Source organism: Euprymna scolopes, chromosome 35 (assembly GCF_053919585.1).
Source record: "Euprymna scolopes isolate OS-2025 chromosome 35, ASM5391958v1, whole genome shotgun sequence".
Classification (NCBI taxonomy): domain Eukaryota; kingdom Metazoa; phylum Mollusca; class Cephalopoda; order Sepiida; family Sepiolidae; genus Euprymna; species Euprymna scolopes.
In genome coordinates, this window is record NC_136516.1 from 45,210,723 (window position 1) to 45,228,918 (window position 18,196).

At 34.2% G+C, this 18,196-nt stretch overlaps 1 protein-coding gene across 1 annotated transcript in view; it reads left to right on the forward strand.

Annotated features, from left to right (window-relative positions):
• The window catches only part of LOC145259850 (uncharacterized), a 34,246-nt gene extending 22,667 nt beyond the window's left edge, over positions 1-11,579 (forward strand). Inside the window, exons 6-7 of the mRNA XM_080117692.1 lie at positions 7,957-8,256; positions 11,321-11,579. Coding sequence (XP_079973818.1) covers positions 7,957-8,256; positions 11,321-11,344 — 324 coding nt within the window. The 3' untranslated portion in view covers positions 11,345-11,579. The remainder of the gene's footprint in view (positions 1-7,956; positions 8,257-11,320) is intronic.
• Positions 11,580-18,196: the final 6,617 nt, after the last annotated feature.

The following is an 18,196-nucleotide window of genomic DNA, read 5'->3' on the forward strand; positions in this document are numbered from 1 at the left end:
ATCAAATGTGAAACTATACATTTACTGGTCCATCAAATTTGAAATTATACATTTACTGGTCCATCAAATTTGAAACTATACATTTACTGGTCCATCAAATTTGAAACTATACATTTACTGGTCCATCAAATTTGAAGCTATACATTTACTGGTCCATCAAATTTGAAACTATACATTTACTGGTCCATCAAATTTGAAATTATACATTTACTAGTCCATCAAATTGGTAAACTATACATTTACTGGTCCATCAAATTTGAAATTATACATTTACTGGTCCATCAAATTTGAAACTATACATTTACTGGTCCATCAAATTTGAAACTATACATTTACTGGTCCATCAAATTTGAAATTATACATTTACTGGTCCATCAAATTTGAAGCTATACATTTACTAGTCCATCAAATTTGAAACTATACATTTACCGGTCCATCAAATTTGAAGCTATACATTTACTGGTCCATCAAATTTGAAATTATACATTTACTGGTCCATCAAATTTGAAGCTATACATTTACTAGTCCATCAAATTTGAAATTATACATTTACTGGTCCATCAAATTTGAAGCTATACATTTACTAGTCCATCAAATTTGAAATTATACATTTACTGGTCCATCAAATTTGAAGCTATACATTTACTAGTCCATCAAATTTGAAATTATACATTTACTGGTCCATCAAATTTGAAGCTATACATTTACTAGTCCATCAAATTTGAAACTATACATTTACTGGTCCATCAAATTTGAAATTATACATTTACTGGTCCATCAAATTTGAAATTATACATTTACTGGTCCATCAAATTTGAAATTATACATTTACTGGTCCATCAAATTTGAAGCTATACATTTACTGGTCCATCAAATTTGAAATTATACATTTACTGGTCCATCAAATTTGAAGCTATACATTTACTAGTCCATCAAATTTGAAACTATACATTTACTGGTCCATCAAATTTGAAACTATACATTTACTGGTCCATCAAATTTGAAACTATACATTTACTGGTCCATCAAATTTGAAATTATACATTTACTGGTCCATCAAATTTGAAGCTATACATTTACTGGTCCATCAAATTTGAAATTATACATTTACTGGTCCATCAAATTTGAAATTATACATTTACTAGTCCATCAAATTTGAAATTATACATTTACTGGTCCATCAAATTTGAAGCTATACATTTACTAGTCCATCAAATTTGAAATTATACATTTACTGGTCCATCAAATTTGAAGCTATACATTTACTAGTCCATCAAATTTGAAATTATACATTTACTGGTCCATCAAATTTGAAATTATACATTTACTGGTCCATCAAATTTGAAATTATACATTTACTGGTCCATCAAATTTGAAGCTATACATTTACTGGTCCATCAAATTTGAAGCTATACATTTACTAGTCCATCAAATTTGAAACTATACATTTACTGGTCCATCAAATTTGAAACTATACATTTACTGGTCCATCAAATTTGAAACTATACATTTACTGGTCCATCAAATTTGAAATTATACATTTACTGGTCCATCAAATTTGAAGCTATACATTTACTGGTCCATCAAATTTGAAATTATACATTTACTGGTCCATCAAATTTGAAATTATACATTTACTAGTCCATCAAATTTGAAATTATACATTTACTGGTCCATCAAATTTGAAGCTATACATTTACTAGTCCATCAAATTTGAAATTATACATTTACTGGTCCATCAAATTTGAAGCTATACATTTACTAGTCCATCAAATTTGAAACTATACATTTACTGGTCCATCAAATTTGAAATTATACATTTACTGGTCCATCAAATTTGAAATTATACATTTACTGGTCCATCAAATTTGAAATTATACATTTACTGGTCCATCAAATTTGAAGCTATACATTTACTAGTCCATCAAATTTGAAACTATACATTTACTGGTCCATCAAATTTGAAATTATACATTTACTGGTCCATCAAATTTGAAGCTATACATTTACTGGTCCATCAAATTTGAAATTATACATTTACTAGTCCATCAAATTTGAAGCTATACATTTACTAGTCCATCAAATTTGAAGCTATACATTTACTGGTCCGTCAAATTTGAAACTATACATTTACTGGTCCATCAAATTTGAAACTATACATTTACTGGTCCATCAAATTTGAAATCATACGTTTACTAGTCCATCAAATTTATAAATTATACATTTACTGGTTCCCCAAATTTTAAATTATATATTTACTAGTCCACCAAATTTGAAACTATACATTTACTGGTCCGTCAAATTTGAAATTATACACTTACTGGTCCACCAAATTTGAAATTATACATTTAGTGGTCCCCCAAATTTTAAATTATATATTTACTGGTCCACCAAATTTGAAACTATACATTTACTGGTCCACCAAATTTGAAATTATACATTTAGTGGTCTACCAAATTTGAAATTATACATTAAGTGGTTAACCAAATTTGAAATTATACATTTAGTGGTCTACCAAATTTGAAATTATACATTTAGTGGTCCACCAAATTTGAAATGATACATTTAGTGGTTAACCAAATTTGAAATTATACATTTAGTGGTTCACCAAATTTGAAACTATACATTTACTGGTCCGTCAAATTTGAAATTATACATTTACTGGTCTGTCAAATTTGAAATTATACATTTACTGGTCCGTCAAATTTGAAATTATACACTTACTGGTCCACCAAATTTGAAATTATACATTTAGTGGTCCCCCAAATTTTAAATTATATATTTACTGGTCCACCAAATTTGAAACTATACATTTACTGGTCCACCAAATTTGAAATTATACATTTAGTGGTCTACCAAATTTGAAATTATACATTAAGTGGTTAACCAAATTTGAAATTATACATTTAGTGGTCTACCAAATTTGAAATTATACATTTAGTGGTCCACCAAATTTGAAATGATACATTTAGTGGTTAACCAAATTTGAAATTATACATTTAGTGGTTCACCAAATTTGAAACTATACATTTACTGGTCCGTCAAATTTGAAATTATACATTTACTGGTCTGTCAAATTTGAAATTATACATTTACTGGTCCGTCAAATTTGAAATTATGCATTTACTGGTTCACCAAATTTGAAATTATACATTTAGTGGTTCACCAAATTTGAAATGATACATTTAGTGGTTCACCAAATTTGAAATGATACATTTAGTGGTTCACCAAATTTGAAATGATGCATTTAGTGGTTAACCAAATTTGAAATTATACATTTAGTGGTGCACCAAATTTGAAATGATACATTTAGTGGTGCACCAAATTTGAAATGATACATTTAGTGGTGCACCAAATTTGAAATGATACATTTAGTGGTGCACCAAATTTGAAATGATACATTTAGTGGTTCACCAAATTTGAAATGATACATTTAGTGGTGCACCAAATTTGAAATGATACATTTAGTGGTGCACCAAATTTGAAATGATACATTTAGTGGTTCACCAAATTTGAAATGATACATTTAGTGGTTCACCAAATTTGAAATGATGCATTTAGGTGTTAACCAAATTTGAAATTATACATTTAGTGGTTCACCAAATTTGAAATGATACATTTAGTGGTTCACCAAATTTGAAATGATGCATTTAGTGGTTAACCAAATTTGAAATTATACATTTAGTGGTGCACCAAATTTGAAATGATACATTTAGTGGTGCACCAAATTTGAAATGATACATTTAGTGGTGCACCAAATTTGAAATGATACATTTAGTGGTGCACCAAATTTGAAATGATACATTTAGTGGTTCACCAAATTTGAAATGATACATTTAGTGGTGCACCAAATTTGAAATGATACATTTAGTGGTGCACCAAATTTGAAATGATACATTTAGTGGTTCACCAAATTTGAAATGATACATTTAGTGGTTCACCAAATTTGAAATGATACATTTAGTGGTTCACCAAATTTGAAATGATGCATTTAGGTGTTAACCAAATTTGAAATTATACATTTAGTGGTGCACCAAATTTGAAATGATACATTTAGTGGTGCACCAAATTTGAAATGATACATTTAGTGGTGCACCAAATTTGAAATGATACATTTAGTGGTGCACCAAATTTGAAATGATACATTTAGTGGTGCACCAAATTTGAAATGATACATTTAGTGGTGCACCAAATTTGAAATGATACATTTAGTGGTGCACCAAATTTGAAATGATACATTTAGTGGTGCACCAAATTTGAAATGATACATTTAGTGGTGCACCAAATTTGAAATGATACATTTACTGGTCCACTAAATTTGAAATGATACATTTACTGGTGCACCAAATTTGAAATGATACATTTAGTGGTGCACCAAATTTGAAATGATACATTTAGTGGTGCACCAAATTTGAAATGATACATTTAGTGGTTCACCAAATTTGAAATGATACATTTAGTGGTTCACCAAATTTGAAATGATACATTTAGTGGTGCACCAAACTTGAAATGATACATTTAGTGGTTCACCAAATTTGAAATGATACATTTAGTGGTGCACCAAATTTGAAATGATACATTTAGTGGTGCACCAAACTTGAAATGATACATTTAGTGGTTCACCAAATTTGAAATGATACATTTAGTGGTGCACCAAATTTGAAATGATACATTTAGTGGTGCACCAAATTTGAAATGATACATTTAGTGGTTCACCAAATTTGAAATGATACATTTAGTGGTTCACCAAATTTGAAATGATACATTTAGTGGTTCACCAAATTTGAAATGATGCATTTAGGTGTTAACCAAATTTGAAATTATACATTTAGTGGTGCACCAAATTTGAAATGATACATTTAGTGGTGCACCAAATTTGAAATGATACATTTAGTGGTGCACCAAATTTGAAATGATACATTTAGTGGTGCACCAAATTTGAAATGATACATTTAGTGGTGCACCAAATTTGAAATGATACATTTAGTGGTGCACCAAATTTGAAATGATACATTTAGTGGTGCACCAAATTTGAAATGATACATTTAGTGGTGCACCAAATTTGAAATGATACATTTAGTGGTGCACCAAATTTGAAATGATACATTTACTGGTCCACTAAATTTGAAATGATACATTTACTGGTGCACCAAATTTGAAATGATACATTTAGTGGTGCACCAAATTTGAAATGATACATTTAGTGGTGCACCAAATTTGAAATGATACATTTAGTGGTTCACCAAATTTGAAATGATACATTTAGTGGTTCACCAAATTTGAAATGATACATTTAGTGGTGCACCAAACTTGAAATGATACATTTAGTGGTTCACCAAATTTGAAATGATACATTTAGTGGTGCACCAAATTTGAAATGATACATTTAGTGGTGCACCAAACTTGAAATGATACATTTAGTGGTTCACCAAATTTGAAATGATACATTTAGTGGTGCACCAAATTTGAAATGATACATTTAGTGGTCTGCAAAATCTTTTAAGAGTAAATCAACAAAACAAACTCAGCACGTAAAATTAGATGGTAACCCAATTTGAAATGTAGCAAAAATTTCTTTTGCATTTCATTCATTAAAATTTTTTCCTTGAATATTTTTTTTTGTATGAAACATAACTTATAACGTATATTAAGCCAACGATATCGATAAATGGTCCCTATTCTTTTCTATGCATAAAAACACAAAATATCGTACACATCAAATTTGAAAAGCAGACGTCTTTTATTTTTTTTCACATGAAAAATAAAAATTGTATGTTACTAAAAAATAGTAATCTAGCTCGAAGTAGCCCGGAACAAAAAGTTATTAATGACACAAGAGAAAAATTGTTTTGTTTGATTGTTTTTTATGGCATATCAACCCCTTTACAGGTTATTTAATGCTGAATCCAGTAATTTTGGGAAAAAGTTTTACATTTCAAATATTTATTCAAGGTGTTTGGTTTGGTTGTTTTGTTTTACGACACATCAACCGTTTTTGTTAAAAAATTTGGCAAAAGATTTTGTGCTTGAAGTTCTTTATATTTTCAAATATTTATTGTTTTTGGCTTTGCAAACATGATTAAGTTTTGAAAAGGAAAGGAAACAAAAGTGATAGCATCAATGTTTTGTGCATTTAAGTCAGGAAGCCAATATCTTCAGACAGTTTGATCTTAAAGAATTGTACATTTAAAAGAGAAATAGTTAAATTTTGTTTATATCTGAATTTTAATAAAAAAAAATACCAAAAATAAACACTATATCGTAAGCGGAAATTGAAAGAAATTTCACAATATTTTCTCCTTTTCAGACTAAAAAAAATTTATCTCTCCCCCATGGTGGAGAGATGTGACTTAAGGATTGAAAAGTGGAATTGAAGAGTCAGCGCCCCCAATGAGGAGCACTCTGAGCTGAAAAAATGCCTGGGCAGCCAAGTTGTCATTCTTCTGTAGGGACACCTCAGGCGATTAGCAATAAACTAACTTTTTCTCAAAGAGAGAAGGCAAAGCCTTGGAGAGTGGACCTCCTACAACTGCAGAGGAATAGCAACATACCACAGTTAACAGGAAAAACGTCATTTCATAAATGGCTTGGACTCTGTTCACTTTGAAAATATCCCTTTTTTTGTACTTTAAACTATTTTATGATGCTCTTATAAATGGGGTGTTGGCCTATCATAACTATTAATGCTTTGCAAAAAATAATGCCCACGGACAAACAGGTGTTTGTCTGTGTGTAGCTCATGAATGATAGAAAATAGTGGAAGAAATGAGGATTACTCACAGTTGACTTGACAAGTAAGATAGAATTGAAACGGCAATCTTCAGATAGCGGTTTCAATCCTACCCAAAGCCGCCCAGAGACTTAGTTGGCCAAAACGTGGTGACACAGAAACAACTATGGAAGGCAGTAAATGCTGAGGATGCAGTTAGAGGATTCGGTGTTCCCATCCTGTCGTGGTTAACCACCTGATGAAGGCCAGAGGAATAGTTGGGCGGAATGTCGTGAAACAACTAAAAGATGAGGATAAGTGTCCGCAAATAAATAAATAATAAAAAATTACTCATCCTTTTTTTTTTTTTTTTTTTTTCACACAGGAATCACCACTTATCAAGGCCCAGAGGCCACTCGAGGATAAGGGTTGATGGGTATACATTAGTCGATGCGATTATAGCATAGTAAACATATGTAGGGGGAATTTTGTAAATTGGGTTACTTAGGAGGACAGTTCATCAAGAACTTGTTTACGTTGGACTTGAAGACAACCATATTGTAGTCAGCTGGAAAGCAGGCAATCGGAAGAGAGTTCCACAAGTGTACAGTTCTAAGAAAGAAGGTTTGTTCATGGAATCTATGTTTAGGTTTAGGCACAGATAAGGAGTGTGGGAAATTATTGGTAGTGGTTTTGGCCAGACAAGTGTTTTTCGTGAAAGTTTGGCGAGGGGGGGGCTCATAGATGGAAGCTCAGATGAGCACTTGCCATGAAAATTCGAATTAATTGAATAATATTAATGCTTTGTTGAAGATTTTACCCAAGAACGAATATGTGTGTGTAGCACATGAATGACAGAAAAGATTGGAAGAAATGGGGATACTCACAGCTGCCTTGACATAAACATTTTATTTACAAAGACGCATCACATAGAATGGTACAAATTATATCAGTCTTAGTCCGATATCACTTCAATTTCAACTATTAAAGACAGAAGTAATATCTCTCCATCTTCATTGAATTCAGTCATCCTTTTTAATGGTGCTCGCCAGTGTCTGTCTCAACCCGCTCTCGCGCCTCCACGAAAGAGGTAAAAGGGAAGAGGTAACTCCGTCTGAAACAGAAAAGGAGTTAGCTCCCCTTCTATCATTCTAACAGAAACATACATTCTCTGCCCATTCACGAACTTGTAAATCAATTAAATCAATGTTTGCTGATTTTTTTTTTCTCTTGCTTTTATTTTTCAGTCTCATTTTTCAAAGACATTATCTCAGAAAATTCGTCACATCCGTTGGCAGCACAAAAAACGGTCAACATTAGGGGAGGGCTCCAAAAATACACCGCCTTCTGGAGGTACAACCGCTACCAACATTACTAGTAGCCCTAGTACGACAACCGCCAGTCCCAGCAGCCATAATCCTTTAACACAAACACTAGTACTTACACAGAGTACGAGTGTCTGTGACATTTCTGATACGGGAGGAAACGATTCAGTAGTACCAACAACAGACGAAATCAAGGAACCAACAACGCTAACAACACAAACGGTACAAATCTTTCTGGCTTTTAACATTTCTTTCAGATGTTTTTTAAGTAAATTTCTTGTATTTTTTTTAAAGTAGGTTTCTCATATTTTTGAGTAAGGTACCTTACTTATATTTGTAAGTAACTCTGTCATATATATATTTTTATTTACTCTTGGATATTTTTGAGTAAATCATTTGTATATTTTTAAAACAGTCAAAACATTTCTGAATTTCTGAGATGAGGATTGGTTATTCGTATTATTTGGATTCATCAAACTACTGTTCTCATCTTGAGTGTGATTTTCACAACGTTTCAGCCAATGTAACATCCGAGCTTCTTCAGGTGTATCTTGTCTACAAAGACCCGTGGCGCAGTGATTAGAGTACTTGGAAAAATTAATTGTAAAAAGTGATATTCTCTTGAAGGTTGAAGGTTCAATCCTCAGTGTGGGCGACCAAAAAGTACAATTGTGAATTACTTAGGACCTCTATCCAGTCATTGCTGACGGAACAAGAGCACGTTACCCCTGTTAAGTGAAAAAAAGAGGGGTTTTTTTGTTTTTTTTTTTACATAGGCGACACCACTTATCAAGGCCGATCGGCCACTCAAGGATAAGGGTTAAAGAGTGAAGAGTAGTCAAAAGGACAATATAGTAATCAATAGTAATGGAAGTTCGGTAAATTTGTTAACTTAAGTGGAACGGCTCATCAGAAACTTGTTCACGTTAGACTTGAAGACAACCATATTATAGACAGCCGGAAAGCAGGAAAACGGAAGATAATTCCACAGGCGTGCAGTTCTAAGAAAGAAGCTTTGATCATGGAATCTGTTTAGGTTTAGGCACAGATAAAGAGTGGGGAAAATTATTGATAATGTTTTCAGCTAGTCTAGTATTTCTTGTGAAAGTTTGGCGAGGGGGGACCATAGATTGAAGCTCAGTCGAACACTTTCCATGAAAATAACGATAAAGCAGAGACAAACTCGCAACATCTCTTCTGTGAGATAGAGGTTGCAGCGAAGAGAAAAGGACATCTCCCACCAGGCCACGAAGTCTTGAACACGAACTTGAACCCTATCAAGGCAGGACAAGACATCTCCCACCAGACCACGAAGTCTTGAACACGAATTTTGAACCCTATCAAGGCAGGACAAGTCTTTTCTAGCAGCTCCTGCCCATATGTGGCAACAGTATTCCATCCTTGGACGTTTCGCTCAAAATTTCATCCAAATTCCCAAGTTCGACAAGATACACCTGAAGTAGGTTGGAAGTGACATCGACCGAAACTTTGTGAAAATAACACTCAAGATGAGAACAGTAGTCCGATAAATCCAAATAATACGAATAATCAAAAAATTAATATCAAAGCAAACAATCATTATAATAGTAAGTTTTTCGTAAATATTTTTAATTACTTTTCTCATATGTTTTTAGTATGTTTCTTGTATATATTTTAAACAAAGTTTCCCAATATGTACTTTTAATTAAGTTTCCTGATATATTCTTAGCAAAATTTATGTATACATGTTTTAGCAAGTTTCCCTTCTGTACTTTTAATAAAGTTTCTCGTATATATTTGTAAGTATATAAGTCTTTTGTACATATTTGTAAGTATGTAAATCTTTTGTAAGTCACTCTCATATACATTGGCAAGTCTTTTACAAATTTTTTTCGTAAGTCTTGCAGATTTTTTTCAAAGTAAGTCTCTTGTAATATTTTTTAAAATCTGTCTCTCGTAATATTTTTTTAAAGTCTAACGTAATTTTTTTTTTTTAAAGTGCAGTCTCTCGTAATTTTTTTAAGTAAGTCTCTCATGTACAGCATAATCACATTGTCACATCAGTTCCCACTGGATCAACAAAGTTAAGCAACGTTGAACCTGGTCAGTACTAAATGGGTGACCATTTGGAACTTCCAGGTGCTGTAGGTGACCTTCGCTTATCTCAGCATTGTTTCCAGTTGTCCTGGATTCTCTTTGCCAATGGACTCAAACAGTGCCGATTCAGAATAGGTGTGGTTGGGGATTGTAAGGTGGCCACCACAACAATTTGTAAAATTGGTACTTGTTGTTTTCTTTAGAAAAAGAAACAAAAATCTGTTTTTTTTTTTTGTACAGGATAGAACGATAAAATTGTTGCCCTAAACAAAACAACACTGCAGCTTTATTTTAAAACTTTTATTGAAAACTCAATTCAGGTAACTTGATTATGTAATAGAGCTGGCATCTATCCAATGTAGCCGTCTTCAGCCTCAATCATCACCTCGATACAGGTCCGGAACTGAGAGCATGCCTTTTTCACTAACACCAGCGGGAGCTTGGCGAATACTCAGTCGATGGCAGCGGTCAGGCTGGCTTTAGTGTTATGGGAGGTTATGTTGGTGATGTTCGTACTGTATGAACAAATGAAGTAATCTATGGGTTCAGGTTGGGGGAAGAGGGAGATAGGCAGTGAGAGTTGGGTACATATCGTAGCATTATTCTGAAGCTAAGCCTGGGTCTCTTTGGACTAGTGGACTGGCGCTGAGTCCTGCTGCCACACTCAGGGTTTGCCAGCAACCACCTGATTGCACTAAGGGATCACTACCCTCTTCAGCACATCCAGGTACACTTTGGTGTTGACTTTCAAGCCAACTTGAGGGCATGACATGGCCCTCACTTGAAACCACACGAAAGATCATAATTGTGACACCCCTTCAAATGTTGAACTGTCCGGATTTGCATTTTGAGGGTGCTGGCAATGGTCCTGTTGTCATAATTTGAATTGGTAGAGAGCATGAGTTGTACAGCATCGCGCTCGCTTGTTGAATATTGTGACATCTCCAGACATGATAGAAGGCTCCTATGACTCTTGGGATTTGTATGCAAACTGGCCAACTAGTAGATGGTCTCGAACAAAAAAAGAAAACAGAATTGGAATCATGTCATCTTTTCTAGAGTGACAATTTTATTATTCCACTCTGTAGATGATTCAATTTGGTAACAGACAAATTGTACCATTTATAAAAATTAATAATTGTTGCTTTCTTTAAAAAAAGAAATTAATTCATTCTTTCTTTCTTTGAATGTTCTGGATTTTATTTTTCAGGTTCAGAAATGTGAGGAGGTTTAACAAAACTGGAGACGATGGAGAAAAGTAAAATAACAAAACCAAAGTCACTGTAAAAACAGCTGAAATTTTCTTGGGTATAAATTCCTATGTGACATTCCATTTGTAAATACGCGATGGTAGGCCGGGGAGGGGGGGAGATAAAGAAAGAAGAAATCAACTGATCCAATTTTCTGGATATTTTTTATAACTGTGATTCATAACCAATCAAAATAGCATAAAATCTTTTAAGCAAATATATCTTTTGTCCAATTGAATTTTTTTAAACAGAATATTCCAAAAGTAAAGCCTCCTACTTTTTTATTCCATTCAAATGAATCAGAGACGATTGCAAATTTACTGTTATGATGACTGAACTTATACATTCATGACTTGGAAGTTTCATCTATCTGTTGTAGATACTGATGGTGTGAGACTCTAGGAAAACAACCCCTATCATGGGCGTGTCTCAGAAGCAGAGGTGTTTCATTGAAATCCCCCATGCATAAAAAATTGAACTGATCAACATTCACCGGCGCCTGTTGAATATTTATGAAGCTGATGCAGTTGATGTCAGCACAGTTAGGAGATGGGTTCATTGATTTCAGAGTGGCGACAGAGATGTGAGTGACAAAGTGCGTTCCAAACTTTTACAACCAAAGTATCAAAAGAGGCAAAAGTGGACTGAGAATGGTGGTGGCTATGTAGAAAAAATAAATTCTGGAGCACAAAAGATCGCTTGTTTTGATGGTACTACTTCCGTTTTTTTTTTTTTTGTAGCTCTTCAGCGTTTTAGTTTTTGAATTAAAAAATCGGACGCCTTACTTTTGGAACAACCCTCGTATAAAGAGTTATGTTTATCGTGTTTCTGAATTTTTGAGATGAGGATTTATAATCTGTGTCATTTGGATTACTATTTTCATCTTGAGTGTTACACAACGTTTACGTTGACCTCCGACCTTCCTTAGGTGTATCTTGTCGAACTCTGGAATCTATCTGTCAAACTTTGGAATCTGTATGGAATTTCGGACGGAACCCTTTATCTAATCCATGGGGGTAGCATGAACCCCATGGTACCCATGATGAAGTCCTAAGTAATTCAGTTGTATTTTATTATCGCCTACACTGAAGATTAAACCATCAATCTTTGGAAGAGTGTAGCATGCTATCCTCGTGGATTAAATAAATAGTTTGAAATACTGTGCAGATTTCCGAGTTCAACAGAATATACCTGAGTTTGACAAGCTACACCTGAAGAATCTGAGGTTACATCGACCAAAACATTGTACGAATAACACTCAAGATAAGAGCGGGAATCCAAAAAATCCAAACAGCAACAACAGATGAAAATAATTTAAGTAATTTAAACTCAGATTAGGTAAAAAAAAAAAAAAAAAAGTCCTTCTACACAGAGCTACTTTTCTTGTCTTAATCCAGTGTGCCTCTTTGCTGCAAGTCCAGAATTCAACTTAATAAAAAAAAAATTAAAAAAATAAAGAAAAATCGTTATTATGTAATGTTATGTTACAGAATGTAAATGTCATATTCCAAAAGTTATGTAAATTGATCAAGTAGTTTTTTTTTAACTAATAAAATCAAATTTTATGATGAAGCAAGAAGTTTTGATCCGCCATGTTTAATAAATAAGATGAAGACAAATCAAACTGCCATCATCAAAATCAGCCTTATAATGGCTACAATTTACTATTAAAATCACTAAAAATCGTAAGAAATGCTTTTCTATTCATAAAGAAACAAAAACTACTTGATCAATTTCTGTGATTTTTTTTTTTTGTAATATGACATCTTTATTCCATGACAGGTATGTATATCATAAAGATTTTTTTCTATTTTTGTTTATTTTTAATTAAGTTGAATTCTGGATAAGAAACATCCCATTTTTGAGGGAACTGGACTTTCCCTCAATTAAAACTGATCTTGTGTCTAACTTTGCCGTCATGGGGCAGGCATGTAAACGGGGATGTGTGTTGACAGTTGTTCCAAGTTTGAGTGAAAAAATTTGGCATAATGGAATAATGCCCAAGAATTGCCACTTTTGGCTAAGAATGTGTTCAGCTGAAAAAGGGAAGTGCGAAAATCTACATCAAATCTGCGTAAGAAACTGAAAAATGATTTCTTTCGTTGGAAATTTTGAGGTTTTATTTTTCATACAAATTTATTCAAATAGTTTCTTTTTTTGCACAGTTTTTTTAACAAAGGTCCTCCTCTACATGTTAAGAATGCCTTTCTTAATAAGATAACTATTTAGAAAGGCATTCTTAACATGGGGGTGGTGGCCTTTTAACTGTTCTGTGCTTTTGTCCAAAAACGAGAATAATTAACTAAATTCCTATCAAGAATGCAATATAACAAAACTGATTTCTACACTTCACTGATTTTTTTTTCTGGATGCATTCTTTGCCAGAATTAGCAATTCTAGGGAGTCATGCCATCATATCAAACCTTAAATTCAGTTTCACCTGATAAAACAGAAGTGGCAGCTGAGCTAAAATTCAGCTTCTCTTCATAATACAGATGTGTGTGTGTGTGGGGGGGGGGCAAATTCAATTTCACCTTGTAAAGCAGAGGTAGGGGTTAAGCCCAAATTCAATTTCACCGTATAATACAGAAGTGACGGTGAGCCCAAATTCAGCTTCTCCTCATAATATAGATGTGGGGGTTGAGCCTAAATTCACCTTCAACTTATAATACAGAGATAGGGAAGGTGAGCCCAAATTCAGTTCCACCATATAATACAGAGGTGGTTGTGAGCCTAAATTCAGCTTCTCCTCATAATATAGATGTGGGGTTAAGCCCAAATTCAGTTTCAGCTCATAAAACAGAGGTGGGGGTTGAGCCAAATGCGATTCCACTATATAATACAGCCCATAAAGCAGAGATGAGGGTTGATCCCAAATTCAGTTCCACTGTATAATACAAAGCCAAAATTTAGCTTCACCTCATAATGCAAATTGTGTGGTAGTAAAAATGGCTGCCACATAAACTTATTTTTTAAAAACTCTGAACATAATTTTTTTTTCTTTTTCACTCAAACGTCCCCATAATATCAGATCAGAATTCAAACTCGTTAATTATTTCTACTTTAAGATGCATACAATTGTTTCTCGTTTGACTGTTGTTTTCACTGTCCCTTAAAATGTGACAGAAACTGGAGCTTGTTAGATTACTTTTTTTTTTTGTTGTATTCTGTCCAAGAGGAAGAGACTGGTGGTAGGTGCACCAGCCCAGATGTGGCAACAATATTCCATACATGTGCAAACGGTAGCTTAATATATATGATATTGGCAAGTGTGAGAATTCTTTTAGCCCAGTAGGGATTTCTTCAGAGAATCTTTATATCATTTCTTCGGGGCCTCTCTGTCACAGCGTCCAGTAGCAAGTTCGCTATATAGGGCTATCTTTCTTTAATTCTCTTTTCATCTTTCTGTTTAAGTATCTATAGCTTAATACCATAGTACATTTAATGTACATAAGCGTGTCACGGTTTCCAGATTCTAAATTATTAGATTGGGAGATCCTATTTTACTATGAACATTAAATTAGTATATAAGCATTTTATGTTCGTAGTATGTTATCGCCTATCATCCTAAATAGAATCTGCCGATCACCAAAGACGCAATGTAAAAAAGAAAAATTAAATAAAAATAAATGATGTTGCTTTTAGGGCATGCATGAAACTAAAATATACCTTCTTGGCTAGGATCCAAGGGTAGTATCTGTTCTGTCTAAAGATGGTATAATGATATCATGGAGTTTCCATTCGCGCTGGATATTCATACAATGGAAATATGTCACAGACACCTATTATAAGAATATTGGAGATAAACCGTAATAACCAGATATATTCTGACTCTACATTAACAAGATTACTTGGATAAATACTTTTACAGTTTTAACAAAGGGGCCACAAAACTGTAGTATTTGTTCTTCAGATGCGGCATTTCCATTTCTCGTTCTCTTTCAGTGGAGGAGAAATACTTCACGACTGAGACAATTTTTATTTTTGTACCTTTTCTCCACGTTAAAAAATGACCCTGGTGTCTAACTCTGTCCCGTGGGGAGGCATTGTAAATAGGTACAATAATATTGCAAGGTCTCCATTCACACTGAACGTCGACAGAATGCCCAGCAGTAATATATTACATATGAAAGATGACACTGTGGAATTTCCACAGGTCCCACTAGTATATAGATGATTTCCTTTTACAAAGATAGAGACAGTCCATCCAAGAATAATTCACCATTCCACTTCAGGCATGATATCGGCATTACTTCTCGCTATACTAATGTCCATTATGAACATTAAGCAGAAAGTGCTCAATAGAATACATCATGCTTGTTATGACATTGGTATGAAAGATAAGCACTCAATAATGCAACAATAGAAAAGCTAAGAGTGACTCACATGAAAGAAAAAGAAACACCTGGATCAGACAGCAAACTGAAGTCAACAACATCATCGCTACCATACAAACAACTGAACATAGATGGGCAGGACACATTTCAAGATCTACACACAACAGGTGGATATCTAAAGAGATAAAAAGGACCCCCAAGGCCATTGAAAAAACCAATAGGAAGACCAAAACCTGGTGCAGTGACGACTTTGATAGCCAACTGGGTTGTATGTGGTCACATCTAGCTAGAAGCAGAACATGATGGAAGGAAACCAGAGAAGGTTCCTCTTCAAGGAACAGTGGTATCCTGCCACAAATGCCTCGAGAGAAAGGGATAGATGGAGTCATAGTTATTAATGCCTGAACTATCAGGCATTGACGGCTATGACTCTCTGATCTTTGAGGTTGTTGTAAAAAACAAATATTAGGTTGAGAATTTTGATTTCAAATGATGTATTTTCAAATAAGTTTTCGTTATAATACCTTTACTTTATATATTATTTAAAAAAGCGTTTTTCACTCTATCGAATCGTTTAAATTACAATCGTTTTAAAACAATTATGTCTTTTCAGAACGTCGAAGACAAAAGGGGAAAAAAAGCAAATTCGCATAATTTTTTTATTTCAATTCAAGCTAGGCCAAAAAATTGCTGAAACAGCTCATGATAGCAGCAAAGTATTTGGCCCAGGAACCACTGTTGAATTCACAGCACATTGGTGGTTTAAGAAATTTAGTGGCGGCGACGAATCTTGAAGATGATTGGCTTAGTGGTTGGCCATCGGATGTTGATAACGATCAGTTAAGAGCCTTAGTCGAAGCCAATCAATGCACAACTGTTTAAGGATTAGATGTAACGTATACAATGATTTTCAATCACTTGAGAAAGATTGGAAAGACAAAAAAGTTGATAAACAGGGCTCTACATTGCGAGCGAAACAGTCGCATTTGTGAGTGATTTTTCAAAGTGGCGACTAGAAATAATGCAATGCTTATCTTTTGCCGATTGTATTTCTTTCACCGACACTCTTGTAAAGCTCACTACTAAGTGAAAATGTTTTTTCAACTTTTTCTTTTAATAAAACGAGCAAAGTCAAATTATTTAAGCAATAAAAGGTTTTTTTTTAACAAAGGCTGTTTAAAAAACATCTGAAGAAATTCGAATGTTTATAGCTTCAAACATCAGCATAAAATTCGGTGTATATTTAGAATTATGCTTATTAAAAAAAAACACAGAAAAATCTTTGCTGTATATACGCGTTACGAACGAAGATGTCATATTCTAAAAATCATGTGGTTTTGGCTAGTAAATGAAAATATTTAGTTGTCAAAGGTCAACTAAAGATAAATTGAACGACAACCAAAAGAAACGCTGTTATGAAGTGTTGTCTTCCCTTCTTTTACGCAACAAGAACGATCCGATTCTCGAGAGGGTTGTGACTTGTAAAGAACTCACTTTTCATCACAATAACCGGCGAGCCTCACCTGTTTGGTGATCTGTGGCTGGTCTCATCCATTGCACTTCTTTGAATGCAGGCGAAACCATTACAGCAGAAATGTACTGTCAACAAATGATGAAATGCATCAGAAACTTCGACAACAGCACCCAGCATTAGTCAACAGAAAAGGGCCAATTCTCCTCCATGATAATGCCCGACCACATGTTGCTAAACCAACAATTTGAACAAATTGGGCTACAAAACTCTGCCTCATCCGCCATACTCTCCATACCTCTCATCTACCAACTACCACTTTTTCAAACATCTCGACGACTTTCTGTGTGATAGACCTAAACGATATTGTTGCGGACCAGGGTATAATAATACCCTAACTCGCTACAAGACAATAATGAAACGAATGGAATTGAAGGAAACAAAGACTCAATTGATGGATAAGATAAATGTGTCGTTTATTTACTGTTGAAAGAATGAATGTTTTAGATATAACATGTGTTCATGTCCGCGTGGGTGTAACCATCGTTCGTTACGGGACTGGTGTTGTAGAAAGAAAAGGAAATGTGTGTTCATCTCACGTTCGGGTCACTATCGTTTGTTCGCGCATGGGAAGAGAAGTGAGTAATGTAATAGAACGAGAAATGGTAGTCCATCGTGTAGACAAAGAAAAGGATAGAGGGTTGACGTCAGTTAGCAGTCAGCTATGCGAAGGTGTTCTCAGGGACCAGTAGTAGATAGAGAGAGAAAGAGTGAGAATGTGTACGTACGGTCTGTTAGCTTTTTGCCCCACATAGTTGCAAGTGGTGTGAGGTACGCGGTCGGTCCGTAGACCGACCAGCTCGAAAGCTGGGCCGAAAAGGGTTAGAAACAGCTTGTCTCTTCCTTTTATAGGTGTTTCCGGTGTGTCTTTTGCGCCTGTGTGGATTTCCTTTGAAAGGGGAAGTGACGTCGTCCATCTGTGTGCGTACGTGTGCGCGTGTGTGAGTACATGTGTGTACGTTAGCGTG